We start from the raw sequence: 18,475 nt of genomic DNA, 5'->3' as shown, positions 1-18,475 counted from the left end.
TAGTGCGTGATGCTCCCACCGTCGCTCGCTTTAAATTAACTCTCAAGACCCATCTGTTCTCTCTTGCTTTCCATGCTTTTTAAGCCTGATATCTGCTATTAGCTGCTGTGCTGCTGCTACTATTTCATGTATTATGCACTTTTCACAGTATGCATCACTTTGTGATGGTGGTCCACTATGAAAAGTGCTATATAAAATAAAGATTGATTGAATGTCAAATGGCTGTAACAAATGGCCATTCTTAATAATTTTTATTGTGTATCACTTTTTGCAGTATTAGGTAAACACAATAAAGGTATGGATGCTTGCAATATTACCTGCACTCATGCTTCCTCCATAGGTCCACACAGTACAAGGGGCTGAAGCAGGGTTTGCTACTGCAAGTGGCAGAGTGGCAGCCCTCCAGCAACCCTCTCTGGTCTAGGACCGTGCTGAACTCGGTGCTCCTCCCATCCAGCGGCAGAGAGTGGCCATTCAGTCTGACATCCCGCATACAGCCTGCGCAAGACCAGGGTATGTAATGTTACCATTTTTACCACTCATTTGACCAAGCAGGCAGCAATACTAAAAGTTGGTACATGCTGTAGTTGCTATTATCATCCACTAGAGGGAGATGTGGCAGCTTATTTTCATGTTCTTACCTTTTTTTGTTCACAGCTCAATGTTACTGCATTGAGTTTGTCATTTATATGAGAATTTTTTTCTTTGTAGCTGTGAAGATGTAGAATGTGTGTTACAAAAATACTCTTCTGTAGAGTCTCTACATTTCCAGTGCTCAGTTGAGGGACAGATTGAATCAACCAAACCTTTGCTCATCCTCAGAGAGTTCCATTTTAACTAAGCCTTGTATGGTCCTGTGTCCAGCTACTGTGTTTCCTCAACATACCTTGGAAATCATTCTGCTGGTTCTCCAAGAGGTTGTTGCCGAGCAGCACGCTAGAGGGATTTATGAAGAGTTCCCGCTTGTTGCCAAGAGTGGCGCTGACTTGACGAGATCCTCCCCCGCGGTCCAGTCGCAGTGTGAAGACATTGTCATGGCGATCCATGTTCAAGAGAATCCATTGGCCATTGTCAATGCGTGAGGCCTGCAGCCGGAGGGAGTGGTTCCCATCCCCGAGGTTCACCCGCACTCCGAACTGCCCATCAACAGCCTGATTGGAGAAATTCATTCATAAAGAACCACAAATCACGTCTTTACTGTGGCGAACCTGCATGCAGCCATTCCACAACAACAGGGAACATGTATTCCAAGTCTTTCAAGCCAAGCAGGATTTCAAATACAAGATTTCAAATAATTCAAATTCAAAACACTCCCTTAAGAAAGGTATGGTACTGTTAGTATATTAAACGTAATGGGAAGCTTGCTCCTTAAATGACTGCACTGTAATTTAGGATGAGTGCCATTCACACTGAACCCTTCACCTCTAGTATGATGTATTCTGAGGCGTCTCTGGAGGCCATGGAGAGCAGGGTGCCAGAGGGGCTTCGTGTGCGCACCAGGAGCTGGATCTGTGTCCTGCGGGGACTGCCTGCAACTCTCTGTTGGTACCGGATTAGGCTGTTCTTCTCAAAAGACCATTCTGGCTGAGCTGCAGGGAACCAAACACAGGGAGCATGAAAAAACCTACCAAAGCAAATCTTCTTATGACAGCTCTGTTTAAGCACTGAAGCACTTTCCATGATATAACATGAACCATCACAGCAACTTTAAGACACTGAAAATCATTTGGAGGCTGTTTGACTTTTCACTAAGGAGGAAAATATTATATTGAGAGGCAGCGCTCCAGAGGTTTTGGGTCTGGGAGTAACTTACCCTCTAATTTTAACACTGAGAGAGTGAAATGTTGTTTTATTTTTTTTTTTTGGGGGGGGGGGGGGGGGGGGGGGGGTTTTATTATTATTATTATTACACTATGTAACACAATTTTTGTTCCTGGGTAGTAAGTGTTATTTACTAATTGCTTATGCCTCAAAAGTATAGAAAATGGCTATTATTCCCCACAAACTTTGCTTTTGTGACCAGGACAAATAAATTTCAAAATATCACTATTTCCATTGAGAAAACGGGCAAATTTGAAAAATCAGAAAAAAACAACATATGAATCCAAATTAACATGTATTTATACTAAAGTAATACAAAAATGACTACAAAAGATTTAGAAGTGAGTAGTTTTTCGAGATTTACGATTATACTGTAAATTTACCTTATCCAGGGCATCTTAAAATTGTTACAAAATACGACGTACAAAGTATAACATTTCAGAATATCACATTACAGATAAGAGCAGTTGTAAAGTACAATAAAATCAGCAGCAAAAGATCAAATTCATATAAGAACAAAAAATAGAGAATACAGTAAATAATTACATGTTAGAGAAGGTTTGATTAAAAGCAGTGAACTTATAATAAAAATATTTGCTTATATGAGTAAAGTCCAGTATGAGCATGTAAGTACAATAAATGGATGAGAATGATTTCAAGTAAGAGCAATTACAATAAGATTATTAAAGGAAAGTAAAATACAAGATACAGGAAGTAGTTATAATTAAGAGCAGTAGTAGAATACGGCAAGGTATGGAGCAGTTCAGTGCAAGTACAAGCTGATGCAAGTACTGGTACAATTGGGTGCCTGTGACGGGGTACTCCCTGCCCCTGTGCACATTTTGTATTATTTTGTATTTGTAATTTTGTAATAGTATTTTATATGATGGCGAAAAGCCAGTGTTTTGATTTATTATTTGCCAGGACGAAAGAGGTGCCGTTTGCCATTATTTGTTATTGTTTTGTGATTTTAAAATACCTTGTGAGAATGCTTGACTGTCACCTAATATGAAGTATTGAATCTTTAGTAAACCCATGCATGGGGTTGGTGTGTTCAAGAGGTAGAAGGAGTCAGGATGTAAAGAAAGTAAAACTAAAAAGCTTAAACAATTTCTATGTGTGCTGGGTCTACATCAGCACGATACTGTTCTGTTCAGTCTGCTTGTTTGTTTTGGCCCTCATGCCGTTTTGTTTGGTAAAGTGTTTTATTTTGTGAAAACCTTTTATTTGATTTAATAAATGCTGAACGCCACTGCGTCTCAGTTTTGCACCACAATTGCCTGTTTGTTGTGCATTCATTTCCTGGCCATCCTATTCACATTTGGTATCAGAACCGGGACAACAGTGGCTCCAAAGTACTGCAAGCAGGTTTGTTTTGTAATTATTTTTGAAAAAGTTTGAGAAAAAAGTTTGGAGAGCCAGTCCATCCCCATAGTAATTAATCCTGGGGCAGAGGGATGGGGACTGATGGGAGGCCTGGCAGTGAAGACACAGCCTAAGGTCACTGGAGGAGGTGGTAGAGATGGTCCTCGCCTACTTAGAGGCAGACCTGGAGAGAACAGCAGCCCTGGTACCAGTATCTCAAGCACAAGAGGGAGAAGCCCTGCTGTCTCCAGAGTGAGAGGGAGAAGCCCCGTTGTCACCATCGTGAGAAGGAGGAGCCCCGCTGTCTCCAGCGCGAGAGGGAGGAGCCATGCCTACCCCAGTAACCGAAAGAGAGCCACACCAGTCTCCAGTGATGGAGGGAGACTATGTGCTGCTCTCGCCTCCACCACCAGGGGGAGACTGGCTGTTGCTCCTAAAATACCTTGTAAGAATGCTGACAGTCACACATTTTTAGTAAACCCGTGCAAAATGTAACTGAGGGGTAAACAAGATAACTGATAGCTAGATCCCTTTGTCACTACTATAAAAGACTTGCTGCTTTGGCTGCATGGGCTTGGTGTGTTCAAGAGGTGCCATATAGTCCAGTATAGTCGAGAGTTGTGAACATGTGCATCTTGAGGAGGCACCAGAAGGTGGTCAGGGACTGAGCAGTCCTGATATCCTTGGGTAGGTCGTTCCACCACCGGCGAGAAAGGGTGGAGAAGGAGCGGGCTCTGGAATCGGGGGAGCGGAACAGCTAATCTGCCGTGGTGGAGGAGTGGAGGGGGCGAGAGGGGGTGTAGGGAGAAATGATAGTCTGGGGCTAGGAGGGAGCAGAAAGGTCAAGACAGCGATAGGCGAGGACAAGAGTTTTGAATTGGATGCAAGCAGCAATAGAGAGCCAGTGCAGAGAGCAGAGCAGTGGCATAGCATGGGAGAAATGAGGAAGGGAAAAGACAAGACTAGCAGTAAAGTTTTGGATGAGCTGGAGCAGATGGCTGAGGCAGGGAGGTCGGCCAGGAGGGATTTGCAGTAGTCAAGGTGGGAAAGTACCAGGGTCTGAACTAGGAGCTGCATGTAGTCGGTGATGAAGGGGCGAATTCTGCATATGTTGCTGAGGTGAAAGCGACAGGAGCATTCCAGAGTAGAGATGTGCTGGGAGTAGGAGAGGGAGGGGTCGAGGGTGACACCGAGGTTCTTGGTGGATGAGGAGGGAGAGAGGGTGGTGGAGTCAAGGGGAACAGAGATAGTGAGATCAGCGGTGGGGGAGGAAGAGAGGGGAAGAAAATTAGGTCTGGCTTGGAGAGGTTGAGTTTGAAATCATGCGAATGCGTCCAGGAGGAGATGGCCGAGATACGAGAAGAAACGTCGGGGTCTTTATCTGGTCTTTGTCTGGTCAGCACATTTTTTTTCAAAGTATCACACTGACTGCAAATTAATTACATTACTCATTACATTACATTCTTAAACTCAGTGAACATGTTAAAACTTCAATATAAAGCCATACAGATAAATAAAATAAGTAACTGCATTAATACCTTATAAAACAGTTTGTTTAATATTAGAGGCACCTTTTGTTAGCGGTTGCCTCTGATGATGGTTCCAGTTGGTTTTGTAGCTGGACTGGGGTGTTTTTGCTTCAAGCTGTGTAGCTTTGAATTTGTATTATTCTTACTGTGATTGGCTATAAAGACAACAGGGCTAGGGAGATTGGATCATGTTTGTTGGGCTGGTTTTGCTTGTGTACAGTTTCCTGAAGACATCTTATTCTGGGAGATGTAGTTGTTAGTGGAAGTTTTTAGGGGAGGTGGGAGGGGAGGCAGACAAGCTGTGCACCAAAATTTATATGCATATTTTTACACATTAAAATTAAATTTAGTGCATATTTCAGATTTTTGAACGCGGAAAAACAACATGTACGCAGCTTATCTGGACCACTGTTGAGAGACAAATACCCCTCTGAAGAATCTTACAGTGGAAAAGTTATAAAGAACTGAAATACTAAGCTGTTATTACAGATTGTATCAGAGAATACTACAAGGACATAATAATGTAAGAGCTTGAAGAACACAGAGTTGTGTGTTGCTCAATATAATAGTTGCCATTTGTAAGTTGCTGTCTAAAGATCATTGCTGGTAAAGGGAAAGATTTCAGAGTGTGGGAAATCAACTATATCCCATGAGATTCATTATTAGAATTAACATATCTAAGTGCATGCACACTAAGGTGCACGCACACACACACACATACAAAACCAATAAAGTCACTTGATAATTACATTTCATTCTCCAGTGCATCGCTTCAGCTTACCTTTGTCGCACTTGTGGCCGGTGTAGCCCGGGTGACAGTCACAGCTGAAGGAACCCCATTCACCCAGGCACTTCCCATGGGCACCACAGGAGGGCCCCCCAGCGGTCTGACACACTCCGTCGGTCAGGGCACAGCCAGGGGTGCTATTCAAGCTTTCCGCTGGACTGCCCAAGTCATACACCTGACAGGATAAACACAGAAAGGGGGAGGTTTTATTTAATGAACTTCATCCATAACTTTATAAACACACTTAGCATTCGACATGTCCTCATGCATATACATCAGTGTTCTCTATTCCCAGTTTTTTTGTAATCAAAAGTTACTTAATGTACTAATAATTTACATCATGAAGGTAGGGCTGTTCAAGAAGCTGCATGTCAAGGAGATAAAATGTATTGTGCAACAAACAGGAAACAACATACCTGGGGTTAATATAAGCGTCACTAATGCATCACATGATCATGACAGGCTTTTATACGACAGCTTGCAAAACCACTTTTGAATCATCATGTATATAGTTTACCACCCAGTAAACAGGTTTACTGACCTGGCTGTCAACAAGCAGATTTCTTATGCACCCAGTGAAACCCCTGAAATGCAGCTGGGTTCTTCGGTACGGTAAGGAATCCTTCATTCCACCAAGCTGCAGAGGCTGATTAACATCGAGGAACCTACCAAAAACAAAACAAAACACAAATACATAGTTACATCCTTAGACATTGACCATGCTGGGCTATTTCAAGATGTTGAGGGCAATTTGTTTAATGAGAATGCCTACTACTAAATGTAGAAAGATTATAGATGAGTTTAAATGTTGTGGCAGAGTGCTGTACATAGAGTGAACATTACAGCTAGTACCATACAAAAAATGCTTTACAAATAAATATACAAATAAATAATGAGTACATGAATGCAATGAATGCAATGAGTTGATACATAGATAGTGTAAATGCATACCTCTCTTTTCCTGGTGTTTCCCCGGATATTTTACACATAGTCAGATCAGTTTCCACCACCTCAACGCCAAGTCCTTCCACCTCATTCACAAGCGCCCCAGAGCATCGGTCCAGGATCAGCTGCACAGTCTGAGACAGACGAGACCGGTCACATGAGTAACTGACAAGTGAATCATGATGTAACCAGCGAGTGTTTGTGACTTGTACAATCACCACGAGAAGCATACTTGCCTCTTGATCAGCTTCTGCCTTTGTCAACAGTTTGATCAATCTATAAGTTTCCAATATTAAATTACCACAATACATTTAGACTGTCTCTAGAATGGTCTTGAGCAACTTTCAGAGTGTTGATATATTTAGAATAACTGAGAGGCTGCATACAAGCAAGTAGATTGTCTGAGGTTAGATATGAACCCACGTATCTTGGCTATCCTTCCACTTTAAGGGAAGGCCAAACTGACCCCTGTTTGGGGGGCCAATGTTTTGCAGGTACCGACTAAGTGACTCAGGAAGTACTTCACTGAACCACCTTGTACATGTTTGAAACCTGGCTACAGAACCTTCTGAGACAAGGGATGTGGAATCTAACAAACTATCCCGTTAGACTGAAACAAAAAGTCTGGCTCGAGTTCTCCCTCGAGCAGGGAGACAGAAGCACACCCCCAACACTGAAGCCTCCAGCTCCCTGCAGTATGATGGCTTGACATCTGGAAAATCAGTACATGTCTATCTGACTCTGTTTTAATTAAATTGCCTCCCTTTTGGCTGGTTTCAGAGAAGGAACATGACATGAAAACTCTTGAAGATTTCCAGGGGCATGGACACGTCAATAGGAAGAGGCAGAGCAGTCTGTCAGTGGCAGAGCAGTCTGTCGATTGTTTTGACGATTCAGAACTTGGCGCAGGTCTAAAATATTGCAGTTATTGCTGTTAAATACATGTTGCTAATAAAGCATGTATTGCTGTTTATAATCACTGTATGTCATTTTCTGTTTCAGCCCTCACATCCTGGTGTCTTTTCAGCCTCTATAGAGCTCCCGCTAGGGGTAACATGATGCAGGGGGAAAAGTTAACGGTTACACTCTGGTGTACATGCTGAGCTTAGACAGAATACATGTTTAAGAGCCCTTTTGAAGCCACACAAACTTCTGAGTTTTAAAAGTCACCGAGATGTGATAACTAAAATGATTTACAAACAACAAGAAGATCAATACATTAGTTGAGATAAATGTGACCATTCATGCCTGAACCAAAATTGCTAAAGTCAAATCAGAATTCCTTGTCTGTGTTGTTGGGACGTACCTTCCCATTGCTGATTATATCAATGTGGTGCCAGCGCCGATCTGCCACCCTGACCTTGGAGGGAAGCTGTAGCTGCAGGGAGCCTGAGCCGTGGCTAATGCTCAGTGACGGAACTCCATTCTTCAGTTCTGTAAAGAGGGAAGCTGGGTGTTACAATACCACCTCTGCCAATAGGTTGTGACATTGTCTTCAGTCATGCGAACCACGGAAGGACAGGGCAGGGTTTCTTGCATTTCAGGTTCTGGACTGTTGAACAGCCTTTGATTTCCATATTATACTGGAAAGCCACTCAGTTAAACAAATTCTACATCATACTACCATTAAAATGAGTTAGTACTATTCATATTTATGTCTGTGCAATGGTGAACGGTTGCTGTACTTAACTATATTAGATCTATGTGTGTGTGTGTATGTGTGTGTGTGTGTGTGTGTGTGTGTGTGTATCTATATATATATATTTGGAATTATACTATTATACTTTTAAAATAAAAGAAAATGTTTAAGAAAATAGAATAGGCAAAAGCAACCTTTAGAGAATGCTTGTCTCCACAGAATTCTCTTTTTAACTACTGGTGTATCTGCTGGAAGCTTACCATGTATTGATTGTATTGTACAAACTATAGAAATGCATGACTGAAATCAATAATGGCTAGTTTAATTTTCTGCCTGTTTCATTGACATCTCAGCCACAAACTGAAAGAGCCTTCTCAGCAATTGCTCAACAAGTGATGCATGTGCACAACTGATCATGAAAGCTTTCACATCACTCCTCATTTAACCATAGGCTACATTGGAAAACAAAAATCAATGTATGTCCTGCTGAAGTAGATGGCTTGCAGGTTGCAGTTTCATAGCCTGGGGCTGTCATAGTTCTAACATACAGTGAGATACAATTTCTCACCTAAAGCTATGAAGTCCTCGCGGTCTCCTGGCTGTGACTGCGTTACTGGTCCATTGTACAGTAGCAGACCATTGGCTGATTCAGTGATAAACTCCAGGGAAATATGACTCTCGAAACAGGGCTTTATGGGAGGGAACCAAGCGTAGCCGTGACCTCGGAAAGTGTGTTTCGTCTGCTGACACTCTGGCCCATCAAACAGAGGGGAGCATTTACACCTGTAAGTACAGGACAGACACATTCAGGTACAGACCATGTAGTGGTCATGAACAACTTAACCTTTTCATTATGCTCTGTAAACTCTTACCTCGCCTGTTCCTCCAGTGCCTTACAAAACTTTACTACATCGTTACCATGGTGTACTGCAGTAATAATGTAAACCATTATCATAATGAAATGCATGCTGGTAGCAGCTGTAGAAACCAATAGGACATTTCTTTAGATTTTAAAAATGTAGCCCCTGGACAGGTAAGTAAATGTTTATAACAGTGATACTTTATCAATTTTTGCCTTTAAATAGTACATTCCATCTGGATGTACTGTACCTGTAGCCCAGATCACTGTCCACACAGCTGCCTCCATTTAGACAGGGGTTGCTAGGATACGACGAGCAGGAAAGGTACAGCCGCTCCCGAGCCAAGCAGGTGCATTGGGCGCTGCTGGAGGTGGATATGGAGATCAAGGAGACGCGGCCAGCGTTCACCACTGTGGGAGTGTTGCTGATGGACACTGTGCTTGTGCAGCCCCCCGTGTGGTTGCAGTTGCTGTACGCACACTCATCCACTCCCGTCTGGGAAATGGATAAACCCAGGACAACCTCCAGCTGAGGAGAAACAAGTCACATATTAAGCAGTCTTGATTGCCTCTGTTTGAATGCACATTTGGATACTGTTGGTGATGGGGTGCACACTAACAATGAAAATATCCATCACTCTGAACCAAATCGATTAACTTTTCTTTTCCCTTTTATTTTTATTTTACAGGCACATTCTTCAAAGGGCCCGCAGATTTCAACTGGTTATGTGTTTATTCAATGTGTGTATTAGCGAGGGAAGAAACTTGTTCTCCACCACAGTCTGATTTCAGTTGCAAGAGTTTTATAAGTATTGTAATTAAAAAGACATCCTAACAATTATCATCTACAATAAGTGCTTTATTAGATTATTATACAACAAGTGGAATATCTCTGCAATTCATTTACATTTTGATTACAAATCCTGTTTGTATTCAACCTAAACATAAAAATGTTACTATCATTCTCAAATGTAATATATTACTTTTGTAAAATAGATAATCCATTTCCAAGGTCGAAATGCTTTATTTCTCTTTGGAAATAATTCATTTCTTCTCCATGTACAGTAGAAACCTTTGCACAAAGCTGAAAAAAAGATAAAAGTATGCCCAAAAGTCTCCCACTTTGTGCTGCTTACCTTATCTTTGTATGCTGCCACATTGCCGTTGAGTTTTTCTGCCTTGTAATAAGGGGACCCATGTGCAGCGAACCAGACGCTGACCTCTCTGAAGCGCTGGCTGGCATTCATCACGCTGAAGATGTGAATGTTATCCAGCTTGGCGGGAATAATCTCGGACAAGACACTCTTCAGCATTGAATATTTACTCTCTTTGCCAGCTTCAGCTGAGATAAACTCTTCTGCCGTCATATCTTTGAAGCAAAAAGGAGGAAGAAGCTTTTAAATCAGGTGTTTTTAATCTGCGTTTTTAAAAATGAAGAAAATCATATAATAATTTGAATGAATTCCAGGTGAAAATCTGGATAAAAGAAAAAACGGTGTGCACTCAATGTTTTCTTCCCTTTACTTACTAATGGTGCTTGTGTGTTGAAAAGAGCAAAACAGCTACAACACATACACTTTACTGATTTTTATCTAGTCATGCTGGATCAAAAGTCTGTAATGGTGCCTCAAAATTTGGCTGGATGGTTGAAATTACTCATTCCTTGAACAAGTGCAAGTAATCTAACTTTGTGAAGCTTGCACAGTCCAAGGGAAAGATTTTTCAAATTAGACTTTTAAAGAAATGTTTCAATGACTTCAAAGACTGTGACATATTACAGATTATTTATCCCACTTACTTTTGAAGTTTCAGTATAAAGGAATGTGTTTCTTGCCAGGGAAATGGACTGTGTGGCAATGCATACTGTGATAATTACTCACTGGTTATTCTAATGGAGCCTGCATTCTGAACTGCTTCTTTTTTCAGCTGTTTAACAACAACCTTCACTGTGGAGACCACATCTGGCCAGGTCCTATCCATCACTCTGACTTGCAAGTTATAGGTTCCAGATGGGGTTCCTTCTCTTATGCTGAGCGAGCCTGAGTTTTCATCAAGGATAAAATGCCTACAAAGATAGTCAAGAAAGTATGACAGGAGAGCATAAGTGGAATTAATGTTTGTTAAGTCACCCAATTCCCCTTCACTGGGGGATATAATAAAGATACATCACTAGAACATTTTACAGAATCTAATGTATAATTCATACACCAAGGACTTTTACTGTAGTAATAATCTCGGTAGTTCTCACTCTCTCTCTTTATTTATGAAACAGGTGATGTAGTTTTACAAGACTAAGGACTAGAAGCAATGTAGTGCAATAATGGTATTTTTACCAGTTAATGTATAATGTTAGCTTAGATTCTATAATTCCATAAGTAATCATTGGTAATCATTTCTTTTCAAGTGTAAAACTGACAGGGCACCAGGTTACCTAACTATCCTTTTACATTATCCAATGATAAGGGCCTGAATAATGTATGAATTCATTCAATTCACTGCACTTTACAATGGGTATTGGACCTGGAATAGGTTACTGATTATCACAACATAAATAAGTTTGTGGATGAACCGAACTGGAGTGCTTAGTAACATGTCTGCTCAGTGTTTTTAATATTGGTGAGTGCATTAAAAGATACGTCCAAAAGATAAGTGCTTTCTATATGGGCTCATTTGCATAAGAAATTTTGATTTTAACCTCAGCTAACCTATCGGGATCAGAATGGCAGTGCATCCAACAATACCGCCCATTACACAGAACAGATGCAGTATCCAAAGGAGTTTATCCCAGTGGATTCAATTGTTTTTTTTTAAACCAGTTTAAAAATACATGCCAATGGGTTAATGCACAATAATGTTTTCTGGTAATCTATAGTGAAAGTGCAGTGCTTTGATCCTTCAATGCCCATCATTTTACTGTTTTATGTGCCAATGACAAAGTCTTGTGAGATGGCTTGAAAGACAGACATGCAGTGTAATTGGAATGGCTCAGTTGATGATTATTTTAATGAGAACTTATAAAAAAAAAAATGAAACAGCAAGTTTAGTCACTGTGTATATACAAATATTGTAATATCGTCTTTCTTACCGTGTCATTTGTAATATACACATGTGTAATCAATCAGAATTTGACAGTGCTGTTTCTAATACTGACAACACATGGTCATAAACTCCCTAATTGCTTGAGGTTTCTAATTCCTGTCTATGTGTTCTCTTAGAAAATCTTAATAGAACAACGGAAGTACCATTTTACTGTGGCACATAAGTAACACATCATCAAAGGATTAACTGTTCTAATACAGCTTTGATATTAGTTCTTACTACAATCCAATGCAGTTGCAATGTATTGTAGATTCAGTGTACCTAAATTGTTATATTTTAAGATGAACTGATGTTCAAAGTTGGCAATAGTACAGTAAAAAGCTGTCTAGAATGGCAAGTGCATGAAACATTACCAAATACCTTCAGTTTTTCTCTATGAGTTCCAACTTGTGCAGCATACCATTTTTAAACTATAATAAAAGATTAAAGTACCTTGATGGTTTTGCTTCAAATCTATAAATCTTTTTATCCCAGTCGTCAAGGTCAGGAGATTGAACTTGCCCCAGCAGAGTTGTTGGCAGGATACCTGGATTAAAATATATAATTAGCTTATAGAACAGTCAGACATTACCTATCAGCTAACATGTGGCATTGATATTGATATAGAATAAAAGACTCCCTCCTGTGCAGTCAAAAGTTACGATCTGTTTGGAAGCTGCATGCAGTTTTTTTTGTAGAGTATTATTAAAAGAAAGCCAAAAATACAAATAAAAATAAATAAATAAAATAAAATAAAATAAAATAAAATAAAAACATGATAAAATGAACAAACACTTAAAAATGAAAAGAATGAAAAATAAAGCCCAATTGTTATCACTTGTCACAAACTACAAAGATGACTTATGCAGTTATGCAGGTTGACATATTATCATTTTGCATTATAATGGAAATCTAGTTCATGTCAAATGATGTTTTCTACATCTGTGTATATGGTTATGTGTGTGGGTAAAGTGTCTGTGAGTTTGGCTTACAAAGTAGAATTTGCATATATTATCTGTTACGATTGTAGCATTTACTGTAACAAATGACTTGATGGAATCTAATAAAATGTCTTGAGTGTATAGGACTGCAATGCCCTTTTTTTAGATGCAGATGCTTGAAAGCTCAGCTGAGACATATTATACAATTTCCACAATTGTAGAAGGACTTGGCTTGGCTTTGGTTACACTACAAAACACCACAGCGATGGCAATACTTACCATCGTAGCTGTAGACCATGAATTCTGTGTGCCCTGCAGCGTGAGGGTGATCGTTTCTGTCTCCAATCGTGATTGTCAGTGTTCTAGTTGAACTCACTGGTGGATTCCCACTGTCAGTCATCATGACAGACAAGTAATAGTTCTTCTGCTCTTCTCTGTCGAAAGCAGACAGGGCAGTAACAATAGCGCTGCCATTTCCCAGGTCAGTGAGATTAAAACTAGTCGCCACATTACCATCGCTCAGCAGCTGAAAAAAGAAAGGTGCTCCATTTGTGGAAGTATCTCTATCTTTGGCATAGAGAAGCAATGATGTATCATTCATCTTGACAATTTGTGGTGCTACTGTATTTTCCCACACAATGGGCTGGTACTGCACCTCAAACTCTGGTCCGTTATCATTGACATCTTGCACTGTCACTAAGACTATAGCACTGCCAGTCATAGCTGGATTCCCCAGGTCTGTTGCATGGACCATGAGACGGTGTTGGGCAACTTTTTCACGATCCAAATAATCTGCCACTAAAACCCAACCACTGTTGTCCACCAAGAACTGGTCAAATGGATCTGACTCTTGTGAAATGCTGTAGAAGAAATTTCCATTCTGCCCTGAGTCCAAGTCAACAGCAGTGACCTGGGTGATGATGGTGCCTACTGGGGCATCTTCAAAAATGGGTCCTGCCTCATAAAACTGTGGGAAAAAGACAGGGGCGTGATCGTTGGAATCCTCCACCTGGATGACACAGTAGGCCAAGCTGAAGAAATCCATGTCCTCCACTTTCAGGGTTAGGTTGAAGGTTCTCTCCTGGGGCTTCTCGAAATCAATCATTTTCTTCAGACGGATGGTACCGACCTTGTTGATCTTATCTGTCTCGATGAAAAACTTGCGATCTTCATCTCCACCAACGATGCTGAAGGTCATCATGGCGTTTTCTCCCTCGTCCATGTCGGTGGCTGAAACCACCAACACCTCGCTGTTGATCTCCAAGTTCTCAGTAACAGAGGCTGTGTACATCCTTTGTGTGAAGACAGGAGCATGGTCGTTGATGTCTGACACCAATATGGAGGCTGTCCCAGTCCCTGTCAGACCTCCCCCATCTCGGGCTTCCACCACAACTAGGTATTTATCCTCTCTTTCTCTATCCAGGGATCTCAGCACAGTGTATATGGTACCAGTGGAAGGGTTGATGGAGAACAGATTCAGGTTGATCTCATTGCGCACATTCTGAACTATCCTGTAGGTCATTTTGGCATTTTTGCCAGCCTTGGGGTCGTCCAAGTCCGTGGCAGTCATTTCCATGATGGAGGTGTCTGCCGGGGAGTTTTCTGGAACGTGTCCCATGAAGCAACCATCTACAGCACAGAGGAAGACAGGATGGTTATCATTCACATCTTGCACTTCCACAATGACATCCGCGAAGCCGGTCAGACCTGCCCCATTCTCATCTGTCGCCAGGACAAGGAAGCGCCACACGGACCGCTCCTCTCTGTCCAACTTCTTCTGTGCGTAGATTTTCCCAGTCAGCTCCTCAATGGTAAATTCACTGTTAGCTCCCTGTCCATGTAGAGAGTAACGCAGAGCACTCTGGTCCGCCTCTTGATCCGGATCAGTGGCTGAAACCTGAAAAGTTTTGGTTACAGTTTAATAGCAGCAGGTATATTATATTGTAGCCAAATATATATTTTACACATTACTCTTTGAAATAACTCTACAGGTAAGAAATACCTGTGATGGACTTACATATTTTAAATTTGGTTACAAGCATAGTCAAGAAAGTTTAAAGTTGAAACCTTGAATGCCATGGTTTAACGGTCATAGGCAACCAGTGTATTCAATCTTGACACAAGGTTTACCTAACTACAGGTATGTACAGGTGCCTGCTTTGGTTTATAGTTGCATTTTTATAGCGCTTTTTTATACAGAAGAAGTATCTCAAAGTACTGTACAGTACACAGTACAAAAAAAACAATAAAAAAACACACAACACATTTGTAAAACACATTACTCATTTACCACAATCATACTATTTAAATAACATTCAAACAATCTTGTTGTTCTTTGTTTGATTTAGCAGATTGTTTTACTTCCAGTGACTTCTCTATGAAAGAAGAGCTATTCCCACCTGCAGCACTAGAATGGGCAGCTCTGGTAGCTCTTCCATAATGCTGTCATGATATTCACTCTGACTGAAGATGGGAGCCTCGTCATTCTGGTTTATCACATTGATGATAACCACGGTGTGGTTTTCCCACTTCCCATCGGAGGCCACCAGTCTCAGCTCATAGCGTTGCTCTTGCTCGTAATTCAGACGCTGAGCTATGAAGATCGTCCCAACTTCAGGCTCTACGTCAAAAATACCTTTAACATTCCCAGAGGTAATCTGATATCTCAGTTTAGCATTGGCTCCTGTCAGAAAAAAAAAACCAAAAAACAAAAAACAAAACACATATGATTATTTCCAGCTTGCATTCTGATCATCATCAGAATTATTTTGCTTGCCATAGTACCAAAAATAAAGTTTATCAACTCTTAAACATATTATAAGGCAGTGGTGGCAGGACACAGCTGGTCAGACTGGTGCAGAGCTGTTGTCCTATCTATGTAGCATCTCAATACCCGCACTGGGCAGAGAAAATTCAATCTCTCATTTTCTGTTGAAGAAAACGGGGGTGGATGGAAGAAATTCAGTTCCACAGACTGATTAATGTGGAAGGTTGTGATCACTTTGGTGAAAGCAGGGTTGGTGCAGAGTGACACCCTGCTGCCATCGTCCCAAATACGCATGCAGAAGCTTTGCACCAACAGCACCTGCAGTTCACTGAACCACTGGCCTTGTAACAGCTGGCACAGGGTCGAGAACCAGATTCTGTTTAAGATTTGTCATGAGTCAGGATTGACATGCAGAGCAGCTGAAGAGTCAATTCCGGATTGTGCAGTGAAGTATAGAAATATTTTGGTTTTGAGGTGGCTGAAGGAATAGTAAAACAATATGACAAGACCTTGTTTTTCTCCATGGATATTGTGAAGCAAAGCACCACTAAGTTAAAGTAAGTTATTGCTTTTCATATGTAAATATCTGTTAACGTCTATATGTTTGATATTGCAATTGTGTTATTATATGTTTCAGTGTTTTGGAAGACTTCGATATTATCGATATCGAAATGCGTGCACGATATCAATATGCAATTTTCATTTTGTATCCACCTCTAGTATTATAGTGTTCATAATTTTATGTTTGCCTGTCTCCAGCCAGGTCCGCTAGGACTGTATTTAGATAGGGCGGTAGCCTGTTTGGGGTAGTCTGTCTTCTGTTCCAGTCCTGTGTGTTTCATTTAATAAAAAGAGCTTTGGTTCATTTTAACGCTGTTTCCTTACCTTTTTTACACCATCGTTACACAATATGTTTAGCTCAAAGACAAACAACCTCTAAGTCGAATCCAATATACTAATTTCACTCATGACCTAAGCCGGATTTGAACCCAAGAAAGGCTTGTGCATTTATCCACTGCACTTAATGCTCTTGTACAAGAAGCATTTGTGTATCTTTACTTTGCATGTTCCATTTAACCCTGATATGTAAAATAACTTGGAGGCAGTACCCTTACATTGCTGTTATTTAGAAACAGACACAATTTCATCAGGCAAATGCCATCTGGGCAAAATGTGTTATGTTTTTTTATTATAATACGCACATTTTAAAGCATTAGACCATAGTTGGCTGTGACAGAAATACAATGAGTTCTGGTTGTAAATCTACCTCTCGACCTGTGAGGATGCTAAATAGCAAAAGTAAAAGTATCTGGACGGGCTGGCCTGACAGTTTGTTTCCGAGGTCGGGAAGTCGGTCAGCCTTTATGGAAGTGAGATTCTGTTGCAGGAACGTATCGACCCGGAAGGTAAACAAGGTAGCAGCTGCAATCGTTTACCAAGGGATCATTTGGGGTAGCATAAAAAGGGCCAGAGAAACGCTAATCTTTTCCTTCACTTGGGTTGTATACGTAAACCTGGAAGGACTGAGAGCTGCAGTAGAAACTGCCGAGGAATATTCGTGAGTGTTTGTTTGTTTTGAATGCTAGTAATTGTCTTGTTTACTGTATCACTAGATGGCTAAACACGTTCCGGAGCTGTCACTTTTGGGCCAGCACAAGCCAGAACTGCACTGCATGAACTGTCACCAAATAACCTGTTATCACCCACCACGAGCACTACTACACGCACCTAGGACTGGTGACCGTTTGTTTGGCTCCTCGCATTACACACTGTTGTGTATTGCCGGAGTGTTTTTCTTTTATTGGTCACCAGACCCGGATTATAATTAAAACCCCCGTTTCCTACCGGATTAGAATCGTTTGTGATTTCTTCTGCACTGCATCACTCTACACCTGTTTACAATCACCAGCCACATTGCCACATTGGCACTCTAATGTTTTACAGACTCCTTTATTCCATTGCTAGTTCAAATTGAGCTCCACTATTAATGGAACACAATTGCAAATGTGTGTTTCTATAAGCTTTTAATCATATTAGAGATTAAACACTTTTTCAGTGGAAGATTTCCTTCAACAGTAAATGTTGATAATATCCTCTTTCCCATCCAATAATAATCACTACAGATGCGATTACAGGTTATCCTTTAACCAGATCAGAGACAAAATAATCCTATTAGAGACATACATATGCCTGAGTGCGAGATCCTCATCAGTGGGGGGTACACAAACACGTTTTCAATTTTGAATCATCTTTAAAACCCATTTGCCAAGGAAGCAAGCACAAAACTGTGAAAACCCACTGAAATAAAAAGTGAACTGCAGTAAAAATCCAGGTTATAAGTGCATACAGCACAACAGCAAAGCTTAGTTAGACCGCAGTTTAACAGTGCCTTAGTTCCATCATTGGAACTCCAGTACAGTTATCTGAAACGTTAATTTGATATAGTTATGATGCAGCTTAACAACGGTTGAGTTCCAGAGAATCCAGTCAAACTCCACTTTCTATTGTTTAAGGATGAACTATAGGCAGATACATGTATTTATGATAAATATTTGGAAACATGTTTAGACGCCAAATAAGACTAACAGTATATGGTGCCATATGGCAATCGTTTAATGTTGACATGTATCATTTATAATAATGTATGCAATAATGTCAAGCGGATTTAAAAAAAAAAAAATACTTCAGACTTTATACAGGATTCCTTAACAATAAATATCTGTGTAGCCAACAGGAAGATTTTT

General features: G+C 40.7%; 1 protein-coding gene across 1 annotated transcript in view; it reads right to left on the bottom strand.

Moving 5' to 3' along the window:
* LOC121313216 (neural-cadherin-like) overlaps positions 1-18,475 on the bottom strand; it is an 86,152-nt gene that overhangs the window by 2,596 nt on the left and 65,081 nt on the right. The window contains exons 17-30 of the mRNA XM_041245542.1: positions 15,364-15,647; positions 13,244-14,861; positions 12,477-12,570; positions 10,826-11,010; positions 10,082-10,314; positions 9,197-9,474; positions 8,655-8,869; positions 7,754-7,881; positions 6,454-6,581; positions 6,044-6,167; positions 5,497-5,677; positions 1,423-1,589; positions 887-1,151; positions 318-498 (exon numbers count right to left, since the gene is read on the bottom strand). Of these exons, the coding sequence (XP_041101476.1) occupies positions 318-498; positions 887-1,151; positions 1,423-1,589; positions 5,497-5,677; positions 6,044-6,167; positions 6,454-6,581; positions 7,754-7,881; positions 8,655-8,869; positions 9,197-9,474; positions 10,082-10,314; positions 10,826-11,010; positions 12,477-12,570; positions 13,244-14,861; positions 15,364-15,647 (4,081 nt within the window). The remainder of the gene's footprint in view (positions 1-317; positions 499-886; positions 1,152-1,422; positions 1,590-5,496; positions 5,678-6,043; positions 6,168-6,453; positions 6,582-7,753; positions 7,882-8,654; positions 8,870-9,196; positions 9,475-10,081; positions 10,315-10,825; positions 11,011-12,476; positions 12,571-13,243; positions 14,862-15,363; positions 15,648-18,475) is intronic.

Source organism: Polyodon spathula, chromosome 3 (genome assembly GCF_017654505.1).
Source record: "Polyodon spathula isolate WHYD16114869_AA chromosome 3, ASM1765450v1, whole genome shotgun sequence".
Taxonomy (NCBI): Eukaryota; Metazoa; Chordata; class Actinopteri; order Acipenseriformes; family Polyodontidae; genus Polyodon; species Polyodon spathula.
Note: the sequence above shows the minus strand (reverse complement) of the source record. Positions and strands in the feature narration are given on the sequence as shown.